We start from the raw sequence: 21,099 nt of genomic DNA on the forward strand, positions 1-21,099 counted from the left end.
AAGCTGTATCAGTCTGATGTCCTGCTGTCTCTGTGTGTAAACCAGGTCTCAGTTGTGGAGCAGTTTCTGACAGAAAGCTTCATGTGTCTGTTTTAAGACCTCTGTGGCCAGAAAGAAAGAGGGTGGACAGAGCTCTCACCCTCTTGAGGTAGTCCGCCAGCTGTTGTGGGCTCCACCCCATCACCTCTGACCTGGACGGCACTCCAGAGCTCATCCTGCGTCCTCCTCACTCCCCAAAGACACACCGTCCGTCCAGATGATGTCAAACCGAAGACTTCTGCTCTAACGAGAGGAGACCATCTGAGTGAATGACGATCACCTGGAGATGAGTTTTAGTTTTTCACCCTTACGGCCTGTGTGTCTGTCAGAGATGTTATTTTCCCAGTCCTGGTGTCCGTCCTACTGCTCTTCTTCAGGTGTTCTTCAGTTGGACGTCTGCAGTTCGAGTCTCTCCGACTGACTGACCGCCTCAGTCCTCACCACTCCTTCCTGTGAAATGTAAAACCAAACGTCTCTGAAAGACTGACAGAAAATAAAATAACCGTCAACTGTCTTCAGAAAGTTTTACTTCCTCAAATCAACTCACAACTTTCTATCTCTCCGAGAGTCTTTACAAGCAAAGAAACCAGAAAGAAGAAAGCCAAGTGCAGGCAGACATGTCACTGAGGAACCAAAATGGCTTCCTTCTTTCTCTCTCTCTTCCACTCTTTCTATATGTCTATATGTCTCTCTATCTCTTTACCTCTCTTTCCTCCCCTCTCTCAGAGGAAGTGACTGTGCAGAGGGGGGAGATGAAGGCAGCATCCTCCTCCTCCCCCCGTCTGACCACAGAGCGGAACAGATGCTGCAGTTGCACCCACTCGCTGCAGCTCGGCGGCTGACGAGAAACCCGACGCACTGTTAAAAAACAACAGAGGGAGCAGGAAGATACAGACTCTGGATCAGTTTGAGAGTTCAGTCTGATCGCTGCTGTCTCTGTGGCATTGACATCTAACACTGACCCCAGGTCAGATTAATGGAATCGTTTGTGTGTCTAACTGCAACTTTGGTGAAGTTTGACTGATGGTGGAAAATAAGTTCAGTTCAGTTCAGCTCTGAAGTACTTGCTGCTTTCTACTTCTACTCCAGAGGGAGATATTGCATGTTTTACTGCACAACATTTATCTGTTGGAGTAATAAGAAACTTGGCAACATGCACACCAAGTAGTTCAAATAGTTAGCTCCACCTTGACCAGCTGATGTAGAACACATGGAGATAAAGAAACAGCCGCAGTGTTTTCATTGTTCAGGACAACATTTTAACCCTGCTGAAGTTACAGGATCTGGTCTGTAAGAGACATGGAGACAGTCAGCAGGACAAAGACTAAAGCCTCCCCAGGGGGGGTGCCGGAGAGCTGAAGGGGAGGCAGAGATCCTGCGTGAAGTCAATTAGAGTCAAACACCCCCCTCCTTCTCAAAGTCATAACTCAGATCTGAAACTCGTGTTGAATCATTCAGAGTGACGTCCAGAGGAGATCATCATCTCTGATGTCCCTCAGAGAGGAAAGACGCTGCAGAACCTGCCTGAGAATCCTCCTGTCCCCCCCCCCCGATGTTCATCCTGTCTGAATGGAGCTTTAGTAAATGAACAAATGAGATTTTAACAACTTCATACATTTTTAATTTTCCTGCGTTTTCCGATCAGCTCCTCCTCACAGCTATTTTAGCATGTCTTTTTTAAGAGTGTCAGAGGAAAAACCCTCATCTCCTTCCTCCTCTGTCAGTCATGCTGGATGTGACGTCACATGACGGGTGCTTCTCAAACTCTGATCGCAGCTCGGACGCTCAACACAGTCATCACAAACAGACAAACCTTCAGAGACGGCGGTCCGGAGGACGCAGGATCAGTTCACAGGTGGATTTTAAAGGCCAGACCTCGTCCTGATGATTCAGAGACATGCGGTCTGATGGGAGAGATGCATTCTGGGAGAGCAGATACTAAAATAAATCCCCACATGCAGAAGTAGCAGTCACAGCTGATGGTAACAGCGCCGCTGCAGCGTGAAAATGCAAATAAAATAACTCGGTACAGCCTCACAGTGTGTCTAAAACAACCTAATTTTCACATTGATCTCTCATTAATACTAAAACCCTTTAATTAGTTAAGGAGAAGAATGATAACTTACGTAGAGTGCCATAAACAGTCCCGTCATTTTCTTGCCTCTCTTTCTAATAATGGAAACACTAGAACATGTTTTTACAGGTTACAAACATGTTTCAATACTTCACACAGTTAGAACAAAGAAATACAGAGGAAATGAAGTTACTGAAAGTAGCCTATTAAAAGTAGTCGTTTTGCAGAAAACCAGCTCTTGTGACTGATACTGATAAATTACATTTGTAATACTGATGCATCGCTGTTAGAGCAGCATTTTACTGTTGTAGCCACTCAAGGTGGAGCTAGTTTAACTACTTTATATACAGTTAGCGACTTTTAACTACTTTATATAGAGGTAGCTAGTCCAGTGGTTCCCAACCTAGGGGTCGGGCCCCTCCAAAGGGTCCCCAGATAAATCTGAGGGATCGTGAGAGGATTAATGGGAGAGGAAAGAGAAAAGTTCTGATCTAAGTTCTAAACTAATGCTCTCTACAGGAAGGGCCAGAGCCGTCTCTATGTTCTGAGGCGGCTGAGGTCCTTCAACATCTGCCGGACTATGCTGAGGATGTTCTATGAGTCTGTGGTGGCCAGTGCTATCCTCTATGCTGTTGCATGCTGGGGCAGCAGGCTGAGGGTGGCGGACTCCAACAGACTCAACAAACTGATCCGCAAGGCCAGTGACGTTGTGGGGGTGGAGCTGGACTCTCTGACGGTGGTGTCAGAGAGGAGGACGCTGTTGTTTCACATCCTCTCCATGACGTACTGGTCGGACACAAGAGCAGCTTCAGTGGGAGACTCATTGCTCCCACAGGAAATCATTCCTGCCTGTGGCCATCAAACTGTTCAACCCCTCCCTCTGAGTGTCAGAAGAAAGAGACTGGAAACCTGGACCTGCTTCACCTGTTCATATACTACCTCATTATTATTTATTCTTTAACTTTTCAGTGCAATACATATTGTGAGGAAGCACCAACTCCCTCACCAACTATTTGCTTAACCCCCTCTTTGGTTAAGAAAGGTGGAAAGAATTCTCATATATAATTTTCTTTCTTTTCTTTATTTAATTTATGGTTTCAACATTCATTTAGAAATACATACATACATTATTACATCATTAAGATTTTCTTAAGAATATATTAAGGCATGCTGGCAAAGCCATAACCCTCTTTGAGTCCTTTGTGGAGGCCATGTTGTGCTGGTGCTTAAAGAGGAAGCACGCCTCAACTATAGCCCTTTTATGTGGTGTATGAAGTGGACGGGTTCTCCACTTTGGTTGGTCAAAGGATGTGTGATAAATGACAGTGCTGACCTGATAGGCCAGTTTGAACGGGCAAGGCGGGCCTCATGCTATAAATGTGAGTGCAATGAGAGAGAGGGGGGGCTGGTTGAGGAAGAGCAGCACCAGAATTGTTTGAGCGGTAAATGAGTAAGAAGTGTTTTTTTTCTAACTCTCTTTTCTTTCAATTTTGTTTGTTTTTCTTTTGTTTTTGGAGACTGAGAATAAAAGTCTTCAGCATAACTCCCTGCCTGTGTGATGTTTTTTTGTCCTCCATGAGTCTCACCATGCTTCCCTGCACCTCACCTTGCAACACATATATATATACATTGTTATTGTATATATTTTTTACTTCAATTTTTCACTTAAATATTGTAAATGTGTATATTTTGTACATACTTTTAGTTCTAAATTTATGCTACTTTCTACTCTTGAATGGGAGCACCAGTACTGTACAATTTCCCCCCGGGGATCAATAAAGTATTTCTGATTATATAAATGTACTTAGTTATCCACCACTGCGGTCAGATGTGTGCTTTGATATGGACTGTATGAGTGAGGAAATGAAGCTTCTTCAGGAGGAGAAAGTCAGGGTTTGATGAAGAAAAGCTGCCAGCGAGGAGGTTAATTTAAAGTTACCATGGTAACCGAGTTAAAGTTAAAATAATCTCAGTTTCTGGAACTGAAAACTCAAATTTTCCTCCAACTGGAACAAACCCACAGAATTCATACTGAACAACACAAACTTCACATTGGATCCTTCTACCAGAACTGCGACGCTGTATGAATGTAGTTTCAGTCTGGATCACACTGAGATGTCCTGAATAAATAAAGTTGAACTGATGATTTAGTCGTGCTTTTTCCCCCACGTGTCATCCATAGATAGATAATGATACTACTATGTTTCAGTCAGAATACTGTATGTTCAGTAGTTTGCATGTGCTGCAGGCGTCTCACTCTGGTCATTAATCAGTGAAGTGTTGAGAGGAAAGAAAGCAAACTTCCTCTTCTTCTTCCTGTTGATCAAACTCGGTTTCAGGCTGCTGCACCAACAAAACAACTTCCTTCACAACCAGAACAACAGCTGATAGCTCAAGATCCCAAACATTCCACTTCATATTCCCACTTTAGTACTTTTGTCCACACAGTCTGGCAGTATCTCATAAACTGTACGCTATATATTCAAACTAGAGCTACAACAATTAGGTGACTGAAATAAAATGAATAAGCAACTATTTTTTGTCATTTTTCAACCCAAATGCAGAATATTTGATTCTTCCAACCTCTCAAATGTGAGAATTTTCTGCTTTTTTGGTTGGACAAAAGTTTGTGCTCCAAGATATTCGGAAGGGGATTTTTCAGTTTTCTGACATTTTAAAGACCAAACAATTAATCAATTAATCAAGTAGTAATAATAATCAGTAGTTTAACTGATAATGAAAATAAAAGTTTGTCGCAGCCCGTAATAAAAACCCAACGTGTTTTTACATTCAACAGAAAAATTCTAAATGTCTTAAGCACAATTTAAGATAAGATTAATCCAATGTAACATACACCATATGGCCAAAAGTATGTGGGCATCCCTTAAGGGTCTTCGCTCCTTAGTTGCAGTGAAGTGAAATCTTACAGGTTATATGTGGAGCATATATAAGTCGTTGTTATTAATGACACCGGTTGCTATTAAAGAGGATCTATCTGCTCGTGTCCAGCTCTCTATCTGTATTCTGGGACTCCACTAGAGCAGCTCCGCATGATCCACAGATCTAATAAGTCCTTCTTCATCTTATTGTGGCCCTTCATGCGGCCCCTCAGTTCACCCTCTGTCTGACAGCCGTCTGAGCTCCTGTCTCTTCAAGGCCCGCCTCCCTAAAAGCCCCCTTTCTTCTGATTGGCCTCTGAGCCCTGAGCACAACGCACCGCTTCACACTGAGCCGCTGTGGTCGACTGCAGGACAGCAACAGTAACTCAGCTTGAACTTCCTGTTTATCAGACCACAAATGAGACAAGAAGTAGGTTGGAAAAACGATAGATGCTGCTGGCGACTGGGCCTCACTGATTACTGTACAAAAACACAACTTTATTCACTGACTTTGGTGAAACTCCATCATTTGATGGAGAAAATGTTTTCCCTCTGATGTCTTCCGGCTGCTCTGTCTCAACTCTCTGTGATTTATGGACAGAAAGCTTTAGAAAGTAACTGCTAACTGCTGCTAACTGCAGCTGCCGTTAGCTCAGTTAGCTCTGAGCACCAGGGGAGTGTTGGTGTTTACACCCCTAGGACCACTGGGAGGAGGAGGTTTTCAGTCCTGGCCTCCGAGAGTCAGATGGTTCGAGTCAGCTAACTAAGAGCATAGATATAGATATACATCTATGGCTAAGAGGACTGCTAGCTGCACAGCTAACTAACGAAGGGCAGCTACAGTTAGCAGTAGTTATTCATGATCATTTTAGCAACAAGTAAAGCCATCTGTCCATCAAGGAACGACCTCCTACCTACCTCCTTTCCTTCACTACAGAAAAAGCTTTTTCTGCATAATAGGTCCTCTTTAAGTTAATGGCAGTCAGCATCCTGTTGTTTGAGCCCGCACTGTATTTTATTTGGACCATTGGCAAATTGATTTGCCATTTGCAAATTACTTCATCAGATAAGGTTACGCAACCAATGCCAGATGCATGTCACCTAGCTAAGTTACAGCTAGCTGGCTAACCTTATCTTAGCTTATGTTACAGTTAGCTAATGGCTAGGAGAAAGCATTTTATACACATTTGCTTTGTACCGTTATGTCATTTATTGTTGGCTAAAATCAACACCGTTTGTCAGAATACATCAGTTAGTATCATAGATCACGTTAGGGTTAGTGAAGTAATTTGACAAGCTAGCCAGCTAACATATCCACTCACATAGTATTTTGCTAGCAATAACATTAGCGAGGAAGCAAGCAAGCTATTAGCCAGCTAGCTATAACTTAGCTTCACTGCTGTACCAGATCGGCACCGGGAGTCTGGATGAATTAGCTGACGTTATCCACCCAAGACATTATTTTGGTACATTAGCTTAACTTTGGGATTTTATTTCAGTCACGTTGACACTTCATCACTGGGATAATGCCTGAACTCAAGCCAACAGACCACATACACTGGAACTGTGGTTGAGATGTTTTCTGTTTGTCAGTAACATCTTTTAGTTTAACGACAGCTGAGTCTTCAGGCAGTTTCACTTCCATAACTAAAGCTGCAGGAATAAATCTTCAGATAACGTTTACGTGTTCATCATCATGAAGCTCTGAGTAACTGGAGCTCTTCATTTTCTATATTATTTCCAACAGAGCATCATTAAGCGTTGATGCCAGTTATTCGTTTTATGAAACACAGAATCGAATCTGGAAGGGAGTTGTGATATTATGACGTGCCGACGGCGACATGCTAACATGGTTTTCCTTGTAAACACTAACCATTTCTCCAGTTTTCCTTTGAAAGCTCTCCCTCTCGTCCGGCATGTTGATGCGTTCACTGACGCAAACAGCAGCAGCTGATAAATCAGAGACCAATTAGAAAGAAAAAACTGTTTATTAAAACTGTATCCTCGTACATGTTGACAATAAAACCAACTACTGTGACTGTTTGAGCTTTTCTTTCCTCCTTAAAATCCAAACTCAGCTACTTCCTGTTTCACCTGTGACCTGCTGTGTTTACTGCACACAGATGAAAAGAGTCAGAGGAAGCCGCTGAATCTAATGCTATCAGAACTGACAGAGTGATGGCTAAAACTACCAAAATAAGAGCCTGGTTGTAGATAAAAAAGAAACAATATTTTCAGGTTTAAGAGTCTGAACCAGGACGGTGAAACAGACGTCAGGACTGTGGAATAATGGCCGCAGCCTGCAGCAGGACTCCTCATTCCTGTGTTTAGAGTCTCGTTCTGGTCTGAAACTCCAGCTGACTGAGGGGGGCAGAGCAAAAAACTGTTTCCTGTCCCGGTGTGTGGCAGGTCTCCCTGTGGAGTCGAGCCGCAGAGCGTCAGTGACTCTTCTTGGACGAGCCGAAGCCTGAGAAGCCCATCACAGCCGCCATCTCGTCGTCCTCCTCGAAGTCCACGTCCTCCTCCGCCCGCCGCTTCCTCTCCTTCTGCTTCTCCTTCTTGTAGGCCTTCGCCTTCTCCTCCTGACAAACACAATCATTCGGTTAACTGCACGTCCTCCATGGTTTTAGACGGCCTACGTCCTCCGTCGCAGCTTCAGTCTCCAGGGAAACGCTTCCTGTACACCAGACTAAATACTGTGTTTTTCCTTCAGGCTAAAAGTCTCTCACAACAACAGCAACTATTTTATACTAATGAAATCACAGGAGTTAGTTAGTCTGTTGCTAATAAATACAAATAATACATATAATAAATATGTATGTATGTTTATTAATGTATTTATATTCACCTTCACCCTCTAACACTTCTGCACAGGCATGAGCCGACACTGATGATTAAAGTACCCCAGCATGCATGTCACATGACCCTGAACTGTTCTGATGGTTTGATCTTCAGTCAGGTACGAAAGTGACCATTAAGATTATCAATGTGGGTCACATGATCCATCATGTCTGTCTGTCTGTCTGTCTGTGAGCGTGTCTGTGAGCGTGTCTGTGAGCGTGTCTCCTCCCTCCTCACCTCCTCCCGCAGCTCCTTCATGCGCTCCTCAAAGTCGTACTCCTTCTGCTTCTCCTCCATTTTCTTCTTGTTCACCTCGAAACGTTTCTTCACCTGATCCAGAGACGAGCGCTCGACTCGCATCGACATGCCCAGGTTCCTCTGGTCTGCTCACGCACGCACACACACACACACACACACACACACACACACACACACACACACACACACACACACAGTTATACAGCCACAGTGAACTGGTTTCCCGTCAATCCCTTCATCGTTGTGAACTCACGTTTCTTTCCGTTGATGTGATCCAGGAAGTTGATGGAGTCTTTCACGACACAGTCACAGACGTTACAGTAGTAACTGAAAGAGAAGAAGAAGACAGTCTGTTGCCTCGCTGTGATTGGCTGTCGATGACTGAGTGATACACTCACATAATTCCTGAAACGTGGAAGACCTCACATGTAAGACCTCTTCCAAAGAGAGGTGTCCTAAGGAGCCCTGAGATTCTGGTCCTGCAGGCCTTAGAAAGATTCAGCAGCTCAACAAGAGCTGCAGGCGGCAAACTGGACAACATAGACACACCGAATCCTGACGCTTTTAGACAAACGTTCAACTACAGCCAGTTCACATCTGCATCCAACACAGTTCAGCCAGAGCTCTCACTGGGGAGACGACTCAACTGGAGGCGAATCCTCATCGGATATAAATGGTAAATGAATGATCTCACTTATATAGCGCTTTTCCTTCACGGTTCCCAAAGCGCTTTACAGCTAAGTCTCATTCACCCATTCATTCACACACCAATGGCGACCAAGCTGCCATGTGTCGGGAGCAGCTTAGGGTTCAGTGTCAAGGACACTTCGACATGACGGGGGCAGCTGGGGATCGAACCCCCAACCCGTATTGTATAGTCACTTATTATTAATCAAAAGAAGAAATGAATTGTGGTCCTCCACCAGTTACTGTCAGGACAGGGCACACATAGATCCAGTCTGTAGGTTCTCAGGACACGGAGGTCGTTTACTGCAAAGATCTGGACTCCGACACACTCGAGAGACCAGCTTAAAGAAGACTTTTGTTCCTCAAACTGTTAAATCAGAAAGCTTCTTATTTACAACTGTTTATTTGTATGAACCCACAGATTTCTGCTTTCTGCTTGTGGAAACCTCAACGTTTAAAACCAACATCTCCACAGGCGCCGCTCAGCTCTGCTTTTTGTTTATTTACAAGACAGACATTGGTTTGCCCCCCCCAAAACACTTCATCATTGAGGGCCGACAGAGGACACCGCCTTTAATCCCTGACCGAGGCCTTACAGGTTGGAACTAATAAAACTTTCACTACACGAAAGTCAACAAATGTGAGCGAAATGTGGTGAAATCTTCGACACGTCCTCTGAAGCGGACTTAGACCTCTGGAGACCAAACAGACTACAATGTGACTGCTGCCATGGCTCTCAACTACAAACCAACCAATCAGAGTATGGCTTAACTGCATCCACGTTTCCCTCATATCTTAGTCCCTCCGGCAGAGAGGAATCAAGGAAACTGAACCATCATCTGATCCCAGCTGGATCCTCTGGATCATTTAAGTAAAATAAAATATGGCTCTCGTGTCAGAAGGGGAAAAGGACGAGACTCTTCCTACCCGCCCATCTCAGCCTGAGGAGTGGTCTTTGTGATGACAATGGTCTTCCCCAGTTTGGACTCCAGATCCACCTTATAGTCTCTGTGACGCAGGAGGTCCCGCTTGACCGGCGGAGCGATTTTCCCTGAAAAAGAGAGAGAGAGGATTCATTTGCCCGTCAATGTGAAAACTACCAACGATAATAAATGAAATGTTATGAATTATGATGATCAATTAGTCAGTTCGGCCATTTCTCAGACATCCGCAACTAATGATTAGATATTATTTATTAGATATTATTTTTGTCTTTTGACAGTAACTGATAAAACAACATCATATATGTTTTCAGCCTGTTGAACATGAAGGACCAGAATACAAACACCCAAGAAAGAAAATGGTAAGTACAGCAAAATAAAGCTTTTTCTTCATGTACAAGAGAGAAAACAGATGTGTGGTTTTACGTCTAAACTAAACATGAAACACAATTTTCCTCTTTAATTAAAACGTTTGCTGAACTTGAACCACATCTTCACATCAGATGTGTAAAATAAATCATCAGAAGCTGCGTCGACCTCCGACTTTATCTTCTCACCATCTCTCCTCTCTCTGTCTCTCTCCTCAGCCAGTCGTTTCTGAGCGAGGGTTTCATACTCGTCCTTGTCCCACTTCCGACGGAAGTCATTCTTACCGGACTACAAGAGAAGAAGAAGAAGGGAAAGAGTCAGGAAGCTTCAATGATACACCTGAAGCCAAACACTTCAGAAAACAAAAACAATACACATTTATTGGCAGTGTAAATAAGTTTAGTGAGTTTAGTTATATCCCAACAGTACTTCATATTATATTTTGTTTCATCAACTGTTTCATAAAGACTTCCTAACGGCTGCACTGTGTTTTATGTTGTTTGCTCCTGAGCTGCTTTCATGTTCGTGGACATAAGTTAATGATTCAATCTCAAACATGACTGTTTATGTTTGGGATAATGACGCTTCTATTCGGAAGTCCTGCTGTTGTTGGTGCTAGCGGAACAGATGCTAACATTAAGCAGCGTTTTCTGTGTCAGCGATGCAGCAAACAGACATGAACCAACACATTGACACGTTTTATGAAACAGTGAGATGGCGTCGAGAAAACACAGTTACATTTGAAATGAAACCGGAAACGTTTACATTGTTTGTTATCTGGCTAGCTATCATTAGCTGCTAGCTGAGGCGCCGGCGCTTCCAGCGGTTTTTAAACACGTTAAACTGAAACAGTCTGATCCGTCAGCAGCTCTGATAGACACACATCCGGGATCAAATAAAAGTCACGTAACATTCAAGTACGTTTATAGTTTTAACACAAAAAATAAGCTCAAATCAGGAACTCACCCCACTGCCAGACGCCATCTTGTTTACCTCGTGACAGAATACGGCTGTCGCAAAATCAGTGTTCGTCTTTAGCAAGTGAACAGCGCCGCCTGCTGCAGCGGAGCGGAGAGACAACGATGGAATAAAGACGACGGGGTTTCACTGCTTAAAGACAGTACGAAGTTATACAGTAAAGTTATAAAATAAATGCAAATAAAAAACCAAAGAAAGAAAGACAGAATAATAAAGAAAAGAACAATTATTAAATACAAATGAAATGTAGAAACTATAACCAGTGTGATATTACCAAAAAGAAAAGATAAACACATCAATCAATTAGTTATTCAATCTAAAATAATGATTTAAACAAGTGATCAATCTGCCGGTTTGATCAATCAGCCATATTAATTAATCATTTGAAAGCATGGTGACGTCACAGTGGACGAGTCCAACAAGTCCAACATTGTTTTGATGTACTCAGTGATGGATCCAACATCCAACTCTTTGGAATAATTCCTAAAAACTCAGTGGTGAAGTACATTTACTGACAGCTGTAATTACTTATTCATAACTACACAGTAGAATATAAGGTGACATTAAAATGATCTCCACTCTGACAATTACAACCTTTACACATTGATCCATGTAGTAATACTAGATATGTAACATGAACAGTACTCAGATCTTTTACTCGGAAATCTGTCAGAACTTACCTCTAAAACCAAACCACATCGCCCTAAAAAAGCTGATTATTAGTAAATAACTTAAGCTATCAAATAAATATAATGCAGTAAAAAGTACAATATATCCTGTACAATATAACTGCAGTGAAGTAGAAGTAGAAAGTATTTCTTACTTGAATGAATGTATTTAGTAACTTTCCACCACTGAATATATATATAAGAATAAGGAAGGGCCATTATGCATATTGAGTACTTTTACTTTTGATACTTTAAGCATATAATACTGCTGTACTTTCATTTGTAACAGAGTACATTTTTACTTTTACTGAAGGATCTGAATATATCTACTTACCAGACGGTGGTTCATGTTCATGCTTCTCAGTCCTCCACCACCTGCACACCAGCAGCAGGCTCCGCCCCCCTCAGGTGCGCCTCATTAAAAAGCTGTGAAAGCGGAACGATGGCGTCTGTCCGTCTGAACTGAGGGCGCCAAACTCAAACTGCAAAAATGTCAACCAGCGGAGTGGAAACAGCAGCTCAGAGCCCGCTGCTCTCCTCCAGGTCTGTAACCACAACCGGAAACACACCTTCTGTTCAGGTACAACACACAGAGACTGTAGTCACGCAGGTACACCTGTCCTGACACATACAGCCTGCTGCAGAAATGTCTGCTTCATCCTCTGAGGAAACTCTCCCAAATGTTTGTCCTCCTCACTTTGAGTCTCTAAAATATCATTAAACCGAAACGTCTGACGGTCCAGAGAAGAGTCGCCTGTTCAGGTATCACCGTGTGTTCACACTGATTAAGACTTACAAGCAGCAGGGAGGGAAATACCTGCTGTGTGGGCCCCGAGTGTCGCCTCCCAGGCTACACAGAAGCTACTGCTCTCCTCTGATTGGTGGGTGATATACCTGCAAGCACTACTCAGGGCATCAAAACTACCTGCACTCGTTTTTCCGTCAAAGACAAAGTGTTTATAGTCAGTATTCTGAAAGTATCAGGTTCCTAATGAAAACCGTTAGTGGAGATTATTGTACTACGTGTCTTTTATCAGACTATTACTTTGAAAACCCGATGACCAGTTCCATTATAATGTTGTTTACTAGACCAGTATAAATCTTTATATGGCGTCTGAGCCTCAGCCCTGTGTGAGAGACGGAGGGGCGTTCACTGACGATGCACATCTGTAGGACACTTTAAAAGGCACTGCTGAAAGTAAAACTAGTCAATTTAACATTTCCTGTAGCTTCATTTCACAGTAAACGCTCTCCAGCTAAGACAACAGTCTGGCTTTTATGATGAAGTAGCAACAGGAAGTGGTTTTTAACTAAGCTTCGGGTTAAGTAAAGTTTTTGTGTAAATCAACATTGAATGTAGTAGTTCTACACGTTGACCTTTTGAATATTTACATTCATTAAACTGTAGATATGATAGATTTTTCACAATAAAATGCCCGTATGTGATGTTACTCAGGTTTGAAGATGGTTTCCGGCAGTTGGTTCAAACCCGAACCTGCAGTCAGACTGTAACATCACAGCTCACCTGCAGCTCACCTGCCTGTGTCTCTGCTGACAGGATTTAACTGATAACGTCAACTGAGGCTCATTAAAGCAGCTGTGATATTAATTGAGAGACATCAGATGTAAGAAAACTGCACCATGAGGACTTTTACTTTGACTTTACTGATAATATGTAAATACTTTTACTTCAGTAAGGTTTTCAACGCAGGACTCTTACTTGTAGTGGAGTATTTTTACAGTGTGGTATTGGTACTTTTACTTCGTCTGAGTACTTTTTCCACCGCTGTAGCTGCATGTTGACTTTAAACTGACGCCAACAGCTGCGACGACAGAACAAGTGACTCTTCCAAGTAAAAACACATAACGTCAGTTTGATTAATCTCTTATGTTTATCAGACCGGGCCCAGGGTTCAGGGCCCAGGGTTCAGGGCCCAGGGCCCAGGGCCCAGGGCCCAGGGCCCAGGGCCCAGGGCCCAGGGCCCAGGGCTCAGGGCCCAGGGCCCAGGGCTCAGGGCCCAGGGCCCAGGGCTCAGGGCCCAGGGTCAGTCTGTAATGTGAGAACAGATGTGATGCTGATGAGTTGGTGTCCTCAGCTTCTGTTTCAGCCCGTGGTCGTGTGTTTGTGTGAAGGGCTGGTCGGCGGCCGTGTGGAACGGCCTACCTGACCCGCTGCTGTCCGCCGCCGCTGCTGGATGCTCCGCCCCCGAGCCGTGGCTCCTCCCCGGCTGCAGCTCCGTCTACGACAGCCTGGTCAGGTGAGAAACACACCTGGAGCCGAAAACACGGGATCTTATCTCACCACGAGGGGTGAAACATTTTCTAACAGAGTTTCATCTGAAGAGCAAACACAAAGCAGCTGAGAGAAGGATGACATCATGATGACGCTTCATCAATGAACTTCCTGTCTTCAGTGATTGGTTGACAGGTGACCGGCCTGTGTCGGTGACAGAGAAATGAAATGTTATATGTATGTACAGCCATAAAAAGATGGAGTGATGGGTCTGAATATTTCACTCAGTGTGAGCGTCATTAATAACATTAATAATTATTAATAATGTTGACACTGACTGCCTGATACTAGACATATACCTTTACCAGTGACCTCGGACCCTCCAGGGGGGGTACAGGGGCTTTCTCCCCTGGAAGAAAAAGTTGTATATTTTAAATACATCAATCTGGTGCAACTTGACATCAAAATTAAGAGACTAGATCTATGAAGAACAATTTAATCATAAAGACGTGATCTCTGATGTCCCTCAGAGAGACAGACGCTGCAGAACCTGCCTGAGAATCCTGCTGTTTTTAACTTTCCTTCAGTGTCTCAGTGATCACTGATAGTTGTCTGTCCGTCCATGAGGACGCTGCAGACAGGAGCTGCTAACAGCTGATTCAGCTGCTGTGATGGAGACCATGTGACCACATGTAAAATCCCCCTCCAGACAGGATTTATTTTGCTTTGATTATAAGGGGGAGTTGTTCATACGTGCTCAGGATGGGATTTAAATCACTGACAAGAACTCGTCATAACTCCTCTGTGAAGACTTGTTGATTCTTGCTGTCTGTAGCTTGACTCTTCTTCCTCTTCCTCTTCACAGTAACGCTTCTCCGATCCCGTCTCCTCCTGCTGCCAGCGACCTGCGAGGAAGAGAGCGAGCTGCCGGCAACAAACCTCGCAGGTTCAACTACGACTAGTTTTAGTGTGACTGAGAGCCGAGAGGCTGGAAGTCAGTCAACAACACTCTGAGGCTGCTCTTAAGTTTGTTAAAGGAACTCTTCATCATTGAGTGAAATCCTCTTCTTTCTGAATCAGATGTTCAGATTGATGCCACTCATGTCTGTACGCTAAATATGATGCTGCAGCTGGTTAGCTTTTCTTTAAAACTAAATCTAGACAATAAACTTTATTGACCCTGTGAGTCACACTGAACAATCGTCTGTCTGTCTTCGTCCAGGCCGTCCATCCTCGAGCGCTGCATCCTCAAAGTGTCCACCAGCAGTGTGGCTGTGGGGACGGACGATCTGGACAACAAGAGGTCAGTACTCTCTGAAAACAAACTGCTGAACTAAAGAGACATTTACAATTTATTCTTGTAAAATAATTAATAATTCAACCATCTGGACAACAAATGATAAACACCTCAATTCATTATTTTTGGCACTAATTATCAAAGAAATGCCCAAGATGCAGAGTTGCTTTTATTTAAAATGTCAAACGCTTGAAGTAGAATATGTGACAGCCTGAGATTAATACGGTGGAGTGAGATTAGGACTGAAGGCACGACGTCCTCTGAGCTACAAGTTCATTATAAAACTGCACATGGATTTATTGCACACCCTTATTTGGGACGATTTAATATTTCAGGTTGTTTATTGTTCTACACGGCGACCTCTCGCCTCCCCGTCCATTTAAAGGGATAGTTTTGGATTCATTTGTTCAGGTTTTGATATTTCTGCCTCCACCTTTTTAATACAGATGCGGTGAGTGGAATTTAATTAGTGGTGCAGTCACTGCCCAGTGCAGAGGCCGTTGTTCACGTCCATGTTTGTGAGCATGCCGTCTTCTTCTGTGCCTTCTTCCTGTGTTGGTGCGCTGCTACATTTCTCAGCACGTTACCGCCACCAACTGTTGATCAGTGGAAGAGCGTGAAACCTACATGCAGGTGACGAAGGTGCAAATGTCATCGTTCCACAGGGTACATTTTTAGTTAATTGAGCCCCTATCTGGTCTCTGAGTTCATTGTTGGCCTTTGTGTCCCCGCAGGCCCCCTCTCGGTCGCTGCTACCCCCGCCTCCCGGACCCGGCCAACACCGAGACCAACGCTGCGGTTCTGAAGAGGCGGCAGAAACAGATCCAATACGGCAAGAACACCAGCGGCTACCAGAACTACCTGCAGCAAGTCCCCAAGTGAGAAAAGGCACAGCTGGGGGGGGCATCAAACTGTCTCGCGTTATGACAGCAGTGACTATTAAAGTCCACTCAGTCAGGATGAACATCACAGGAGGAGGTGGGGGATGAAACCTTCGCTGAGCTCGTCGGTAATTTAACTCGTCGTTCAGGACGAAGTTTCAACCCTGCTGAAGTTACCAGTCTCCAGGGGGGGGGCGCCGGAGAGCTGAAGGGGAGGCAGAGATCCTGCGTGAAGTCAATTAGAGTCAAACACCCCCCCTCCTTCTCAGAGTCATGACTCAGATCTGAAACTCATGTTGAATCATTGTGACGTCCACGTCCAGAGGAGATCATCATCTCTGATGTCCCTCGGAGAGGAAAGACGCTGCAGAACCTGCCTGAGAATCCTCCTGTTTTTAACTTTCCTTCAGTGTCTCAGTGATCACTGATAGTTGTCTGTCCGTCCACGAGGACGCTGCTGACAGCTGCTGTGATGGAGACCATGTGACTAAGTGGAAACAGATACAGAGAACAGCAGCTTGACCTGCAGCTGACATCACACCGTCACACCTGAGGAGCTGTTACAGGGTCTTCTCTCCTGATGGCTTTGTTTTATCTGTTGTAACCTATTTGTTGCGGTTGGCATGTTTAGCATCTATCAGACTGGCAACAACAAAATTTCTGACTTTGTCCATTTTCACACAAAAGAGATTGACTTTAAAATAACAGGAGGGGGTTTAAACTTCAGCAGGAGCAGCCAGTTCACTGTGGCTGTAATTATTAAAATCAGCCCACCTCCCTACAGACAGAAACTTTAGTCAAACTTTATTTTATGGGTCTAAATAATTATTCAGTTATTAAAATAAAACTGTAGAATAGTCAGTGACCCAGTTGTATCTGCTCTTTAAGCTCTGATCTCCTCCTCAGACACCTGAGGGATCCTAAGCTCCACCCATCCACTCCCAACAAGTACAGGAAGTACAGCCGGCGCTCCTGGGACATGCAGGTGCGTCTGTGGAGGCGAGCGCTGCACCTGTGGGACCCTCCGACCGACTCCCAGCCGGACGTCTCTGTCACACAGGACCCAGTGGAGCAACTGTAGGTGGAAGTGTGTCTGATCTAGAGCCGCAACTAACATCTTATTTATTTCTTCATTCTGCTGATTTTTCAGTATTTTCTGACATCCGAGGTGACGTCTTCAAATCTCCTGATTTGTTCAAACAGTTCAAAACCCAAAGAGATTCATATTACTGTGATCTAAAACAGAAACCGACTCCAGAGAATAAGTTAGTTCATTTCAACGGTTTCCTCTGATATTAACTGTACCTGAGTACTTATTCTTCAATACAACATTAATGAGCCGTTTTAGGTCACGTGAGGTTTAAAATCAAATCCAAACGTCAGTCGCCACGAAATGAAGAAAGTAAAGTAAAAGTCATGAGTGATGCAGCACAGAGGTCTTATTATTATTATTATTTCTTGCATATTACAGTGAGTGACGCTCAGCATCACATGCTGGTGTCGATGTTTAACTTTGTTCATTATGAAATCTGATGCAGTTAATAAATATTTTTAATGAAACAGATTACACTGGGGAACAATTTGCAAAATAAAATTCTGTTGAGTTAGATTTTTATGCTGATTAAAACTAAAATTGGCATGCTGATTCCAAAATTGCAGTCAGCTTTTTTTCTCCACAGCTTACCCTCCAGATAAGCAGAACTCCACTGATTAGCTGTAGTAAGACTTGCCAGCTGATTACGATCGGACTCATCTACAGCTACGTGGCAACTTGTTTGTGCAGTCACAATTGAGACAGTGCGGTGAGAGGTGTGTGCAGCTCCCAATAGGTCAGTACTATCACACACATATCTGTTAAGTACAGTATTTTTCACATTTTTTAAGAAAACGGGGATCCTATAGTTCAAAAACTTGACGTGATAGAGAAAAACTGAGATCAGTTTTGGATTCCGCACCCAAAAATGAGTTAAAAACAGCTGTCAGACCTAACTCAACAAAAATTGTGTTCTCCAGTGTAATCTACCGCAGAGCTGTCGACCAATTACTGAAGACGTAGTGAGGCAGTTCATCATGAAACATGATGTCTGAGGAGTTCTGTTCTTTAGTAAAGTGTCGATCCTTTTATGAAGACGAGTCCTGCTTCTTGCAGGCAGAGCCAGCTGGCGAAGATGACCTCTGACCTGTGTGAGGACGGAGGAGACAAGCAGAGAGAGAAGGAGACTCCAGCAGCCTCTAAAGCCTCCTCTCTGTCTCCTTTGTCGGCCGTGACGTCCCTGGATCTGCCAGGACCCTGGACCAGCCCACTCTCACCGGTAACACCGCTCAATTAATAACACACTCTGAATGATGTCCACGCTGTTCTGTAAACTGGTTTCTAGATTAAGTTTGATCCGTTTCCTTCGCGGCAGGAGGCCGAGAGCAGCCACAGGCCTCTTCGCTCTCCTCCCGGCCTGAGCTACGCCTTCAGGAGTCAGCTGACCACCAACGACAACATGACCGACTGGCTCCGCCTCCTGCTGGAGGCTGACGATGCTCCAGGTGAGGTCACAGGTGAGGTCACAGGTGAGGTCACAGGTGAGGTCACAGGTGAGGTCACAGGTGAGGTCACAGGTGAGGTCACAGGTGAGGTCACAGGTGAGGTCACAGGGCAGGCTGGTATGGGTCAGGACAGATGTGTTACCGACACAAACACAGGAGGGGAGGAGCAGAAGGAATTCAACACGTAACAAACAAAACTTCCCACCGTGACCTTTTGGCCGAGTGCTTGACATGAGACAGAGTAAAACAAAATAACATAAATAAAAAAAAGTACAATAAGACAAATCTAGTTTTGTTCCAGACGTGGAGAATAAAACTGAATAAATGTGTTTTTACCATCAAAGTCACTCGATTGATATGTTTTATCAGAATCAGAAATACTTTATTGATCCCCAGGGGGAAATTGTACAGTACCGGAGCTCCCATTCAAGATTAGAAAGCAGCATAAACTTAGAGCTAAAGTATGTACAAAATATAAAAATAAGAAATAGAAAAATAAAGACAAAAATATACACATTTACAGTATTCAAGTGAAAATAAAAGTAAAAAAATATATACAATAACAATGTGCATATATATATGTATATGTATTGCACTGGCACATTTAAAGAATAAATAATGATGAGGTAGCATATGAACAGCTGAAGTAGGTCCAGGTTTCCAGTCTCTTCCTGAGTGTCTGACACTCAGAGGGAGGAGCTGAACAGTCTGATGGCCACAGGCAGGAATGATTTCCTGTGGGAGGAATGAGTCTCCCACTGAAGCTGCTCTTGTGCCTGACCAGCACGTCATGGAGAGGACGTGAGTGAAGAGTGATTCCATTAAGGGTCTTCTTAATATTGAAGCGTCTCAAAGTTTGAAACTGTTCAGAGAGCAGCAGCATCAGATGCCGACTTTGAGTTTCTTCCAATTCTTTGTCTGTCCTGTCTGTCTGAGCTAGTTGGCCTCCACGTCTTGATCGTTTTCTTCTCCTCCTTCTTCTGGTAGATTTCGGTTCTGATGACCAGCAGGTTCCAGTTTTCTCTGACCAACTGTTGTGGAATCCGTACTGATGTGAACAGACGAGGTTCAGTCGTCTGTCGGCGTCTTTCACTCCTCAGTAATGATGTCGTCTGGACCTCGTACAATCTGTAGATCCTGAATGTGTCGGAGTGACGTTTGTGTGTGGTCTCCAGTCTCCAGTACATTTGTCTTTTTAAGATGGTTAACGACAGCAGGGATGCGATTGGTCCTTGATCCGAGTTACCCCCCCCCCAATGATCTCGACCTGAAGAGAACCGAGAGGAACCACCCTCCTCTCCTTCAGCCCTGGAAGTGTTCATGTTTCCCGGCTGCTCTTGAACGCGTCCTCGGGTCAGACGGCTGAACACTTTGACCTGAGCATGGTTCTATAGTTTGCACTTTCTATATTTCTGTTCTCACCTGCATCATGTTTTAGTTTTATGATCTGCACTGAAGGAAAAGCTGCTCAGTTTTGGTACTTATGTCACTTATTTAGTGTGATTGTCACTTTCTGGCCTCTCTGTGGTCCACGTCACCTTCATGCTCTGCTGTCTGTCCGGGTCAGGCTCCAGCTCCTCCTTCCTGTACCTCCCATGTTTTTTCTAAAAAACAAAGCTTGATTGATGGAGGAGAAAAGGCTGTCACTTTGTGTTGTTGTGACTTTTCTTTTACTTTTTGTGTTTCTCAATTTGTCATTTTGCGCTGCTTGAATATCAGGAGCAAATCTGAAAGATGTGATTAATAAAGATGTAAATAAAGTGTTATAGATTCAGACTGAGCTGCTTTCTTCTTCTACACACCCGAAAGATGTGTTTACCCCCCCCCCATCCTCAGAATATACAGGGGTCTTTACATGTCAGAGTCCAGGGGCCCGTTGTTTATATCTGGAGTTAACAGCAGCTATTTATTGATATTAATATAAGAACATTTAAAGTTGTTTGTGACATTTATTTATTATAGTGAATAAGCTAACTATTAATCATGTAATGTTTATTATTGCCAAGAAGACGGCTTCTTTAAAACTGATCCAGACTGCCCCCCTCGCAAACATTTCTAAACCCACCCAGAGAGGGAATGTATAAAGATATTTAGATATATTTGTTGTGTTTATAGTAAGTGATGTTCTTCTTGAATCTAAAGGAAAGTCTAAATCTTGTCCTGCTCTTCTCTCAACAGTTTATGTATTTTGTTGATTTCACACAGAAGTCAAATGTATAAGTGCAAATATCTTCAAACTATCTAGTGTTTTACAATTATTAACCGCATTCGGAGGAAAAGCAGCATATCTTCATCTGAGCAGCTGGAACCAGAAAATGGTTTCACACCATCAGTTCACTTCCTGTCAGTCCACTGATCGATTAATCGATAACTGTTGGGAGTTTCATTTCAAACAAAACGTATTTTATAAACTCCT

General features: G+C 43.7%; 3 protein-coding genes across 3 annotated transcripts in view; 1 reads left to right on the forward strand and 2 right to left on the reverse strand.

Moving 5' to 3' along the window:
* The window catches only part of lcp2a (lymphocyte cytosolic protein 2a), a 12,809-nt gene extending 12,217 nt beyond the window's left edge, over positions 1-592 (reverse strand). Inside the window, exon 1 of the mRNA XM_070917423.1 lies at positions 140-592. Coding sequence (XP_070773524.1) covers positions 140-214 — 75 coding nt within the window. The 5' untranslated portion in view covers positions 215-592. The remainder of the gene's footprint in view (positions 1-139) is intronic.
* Positions 593-6,961: 6,369 nt separating this feature from the next.
* zmat2 (zinc finger, matrin-type 2) lies at positions 6,962-11,159 on the reverse strand. The gene is made up of 6 exons (XM_070917400.1): positions 11,055-11,159; positions 10,277-10,376; positions 9,706-9,829; positions 8,345-8,418; positions 8,071-8,216; positions 6,962-7,574 (listed from the first exon to the last, which is right to left on the reverse strand). Exons 1-6 carry the CDS (start codon positions 11,070-11,072, stop codon positions 7,431-7,433), a joined length of 606 nt encoding a protein of 201 aa, XP_070773501.1. The 5' UTR covers positions 11,073-11,159; the 3' UTR covers positions 6,962-7,430.
* Positions 11,160-12,224: 1,065 nt separating this feature from the next.
* On the forward strand, positions 12,225-19,735 carry slbp2 (stem-loop binding protein 2). The gene is made up of 9 exons (XM_070918120.1): positions 12,225-12,277; positions 13,831-13,992; positions 14,833-14,913; positions 15,190-15,270; positions 15,999-16,142; positions 17,052-17,222; positions 18,295-18,457; positions 18,554-18,683; positions 19,671-19,735. The coding sequence occupies exons 1-9, from the start codon at positions 12,225-12,227 to the stop codon at positions 19,733-19,735; spliced, it is 1,050 nt and encodes a 349-aa protein (XP_070774221.1).
* The last annotated feature ends 1,364 nt before the right edge of the window (positions 19,736-21,099 follow it).

This window comes from Enoplosus armatus, chromosome 13 (genome assembly GCF_043641665.1).
Source record: "Enoplosus armatus isolate fEnoArm2 chromosome 13, fEnoArm2.hap1, whole genome shotgun sequence".
In the NCBI taxonomy this organism is placed as follows: domain Eukaryota; kingdom Metazoa; phylum Chordata; class Actinopteri; order Centrarchiformes; family Enoplosidae; genus Enoplosus; species Enoplosus armatus.

Coding starts and splice junctions, on each gene's coding strand:
- zmat2 (XM_070917400.1), bottom strand. Junction 9,830..10,276: donor AGACAGAGAGAGGAGAGATG/GTGAGAAGATAA, acceptor TCTCTTTTTCAG/GGAAAATCGCTCCGCCGGTC. Junction 8,217..8,344: donor TCACATCAACGGAAAGAAAC/GTGAGTTCACAA, acceptor GTGCGTGAGCAG/ACCAGAGGAACCTGGGCATG.
- slbp2 (XM_070918120.1), top strand. CDS start 12,225: ATGTCAACCAGCGGAGTGGAAACAGCAGCTCAGAGCCCGCTGCTCTCC. Junction 13,993..14,832: donor GTCTACGACAGCCTGGTCAG/GTGAGAAACACA, acceptor TCCTCTTCACAG/TAACGCTTCTCCGATCCCGT. Junction 15,271..15,998: donor GACGATCTGGACAACAAGAG/GTCAGTACTCTC, acceptor GTGTCCCCGCAG/GCCCCCTCTCGGTCGCTGCT.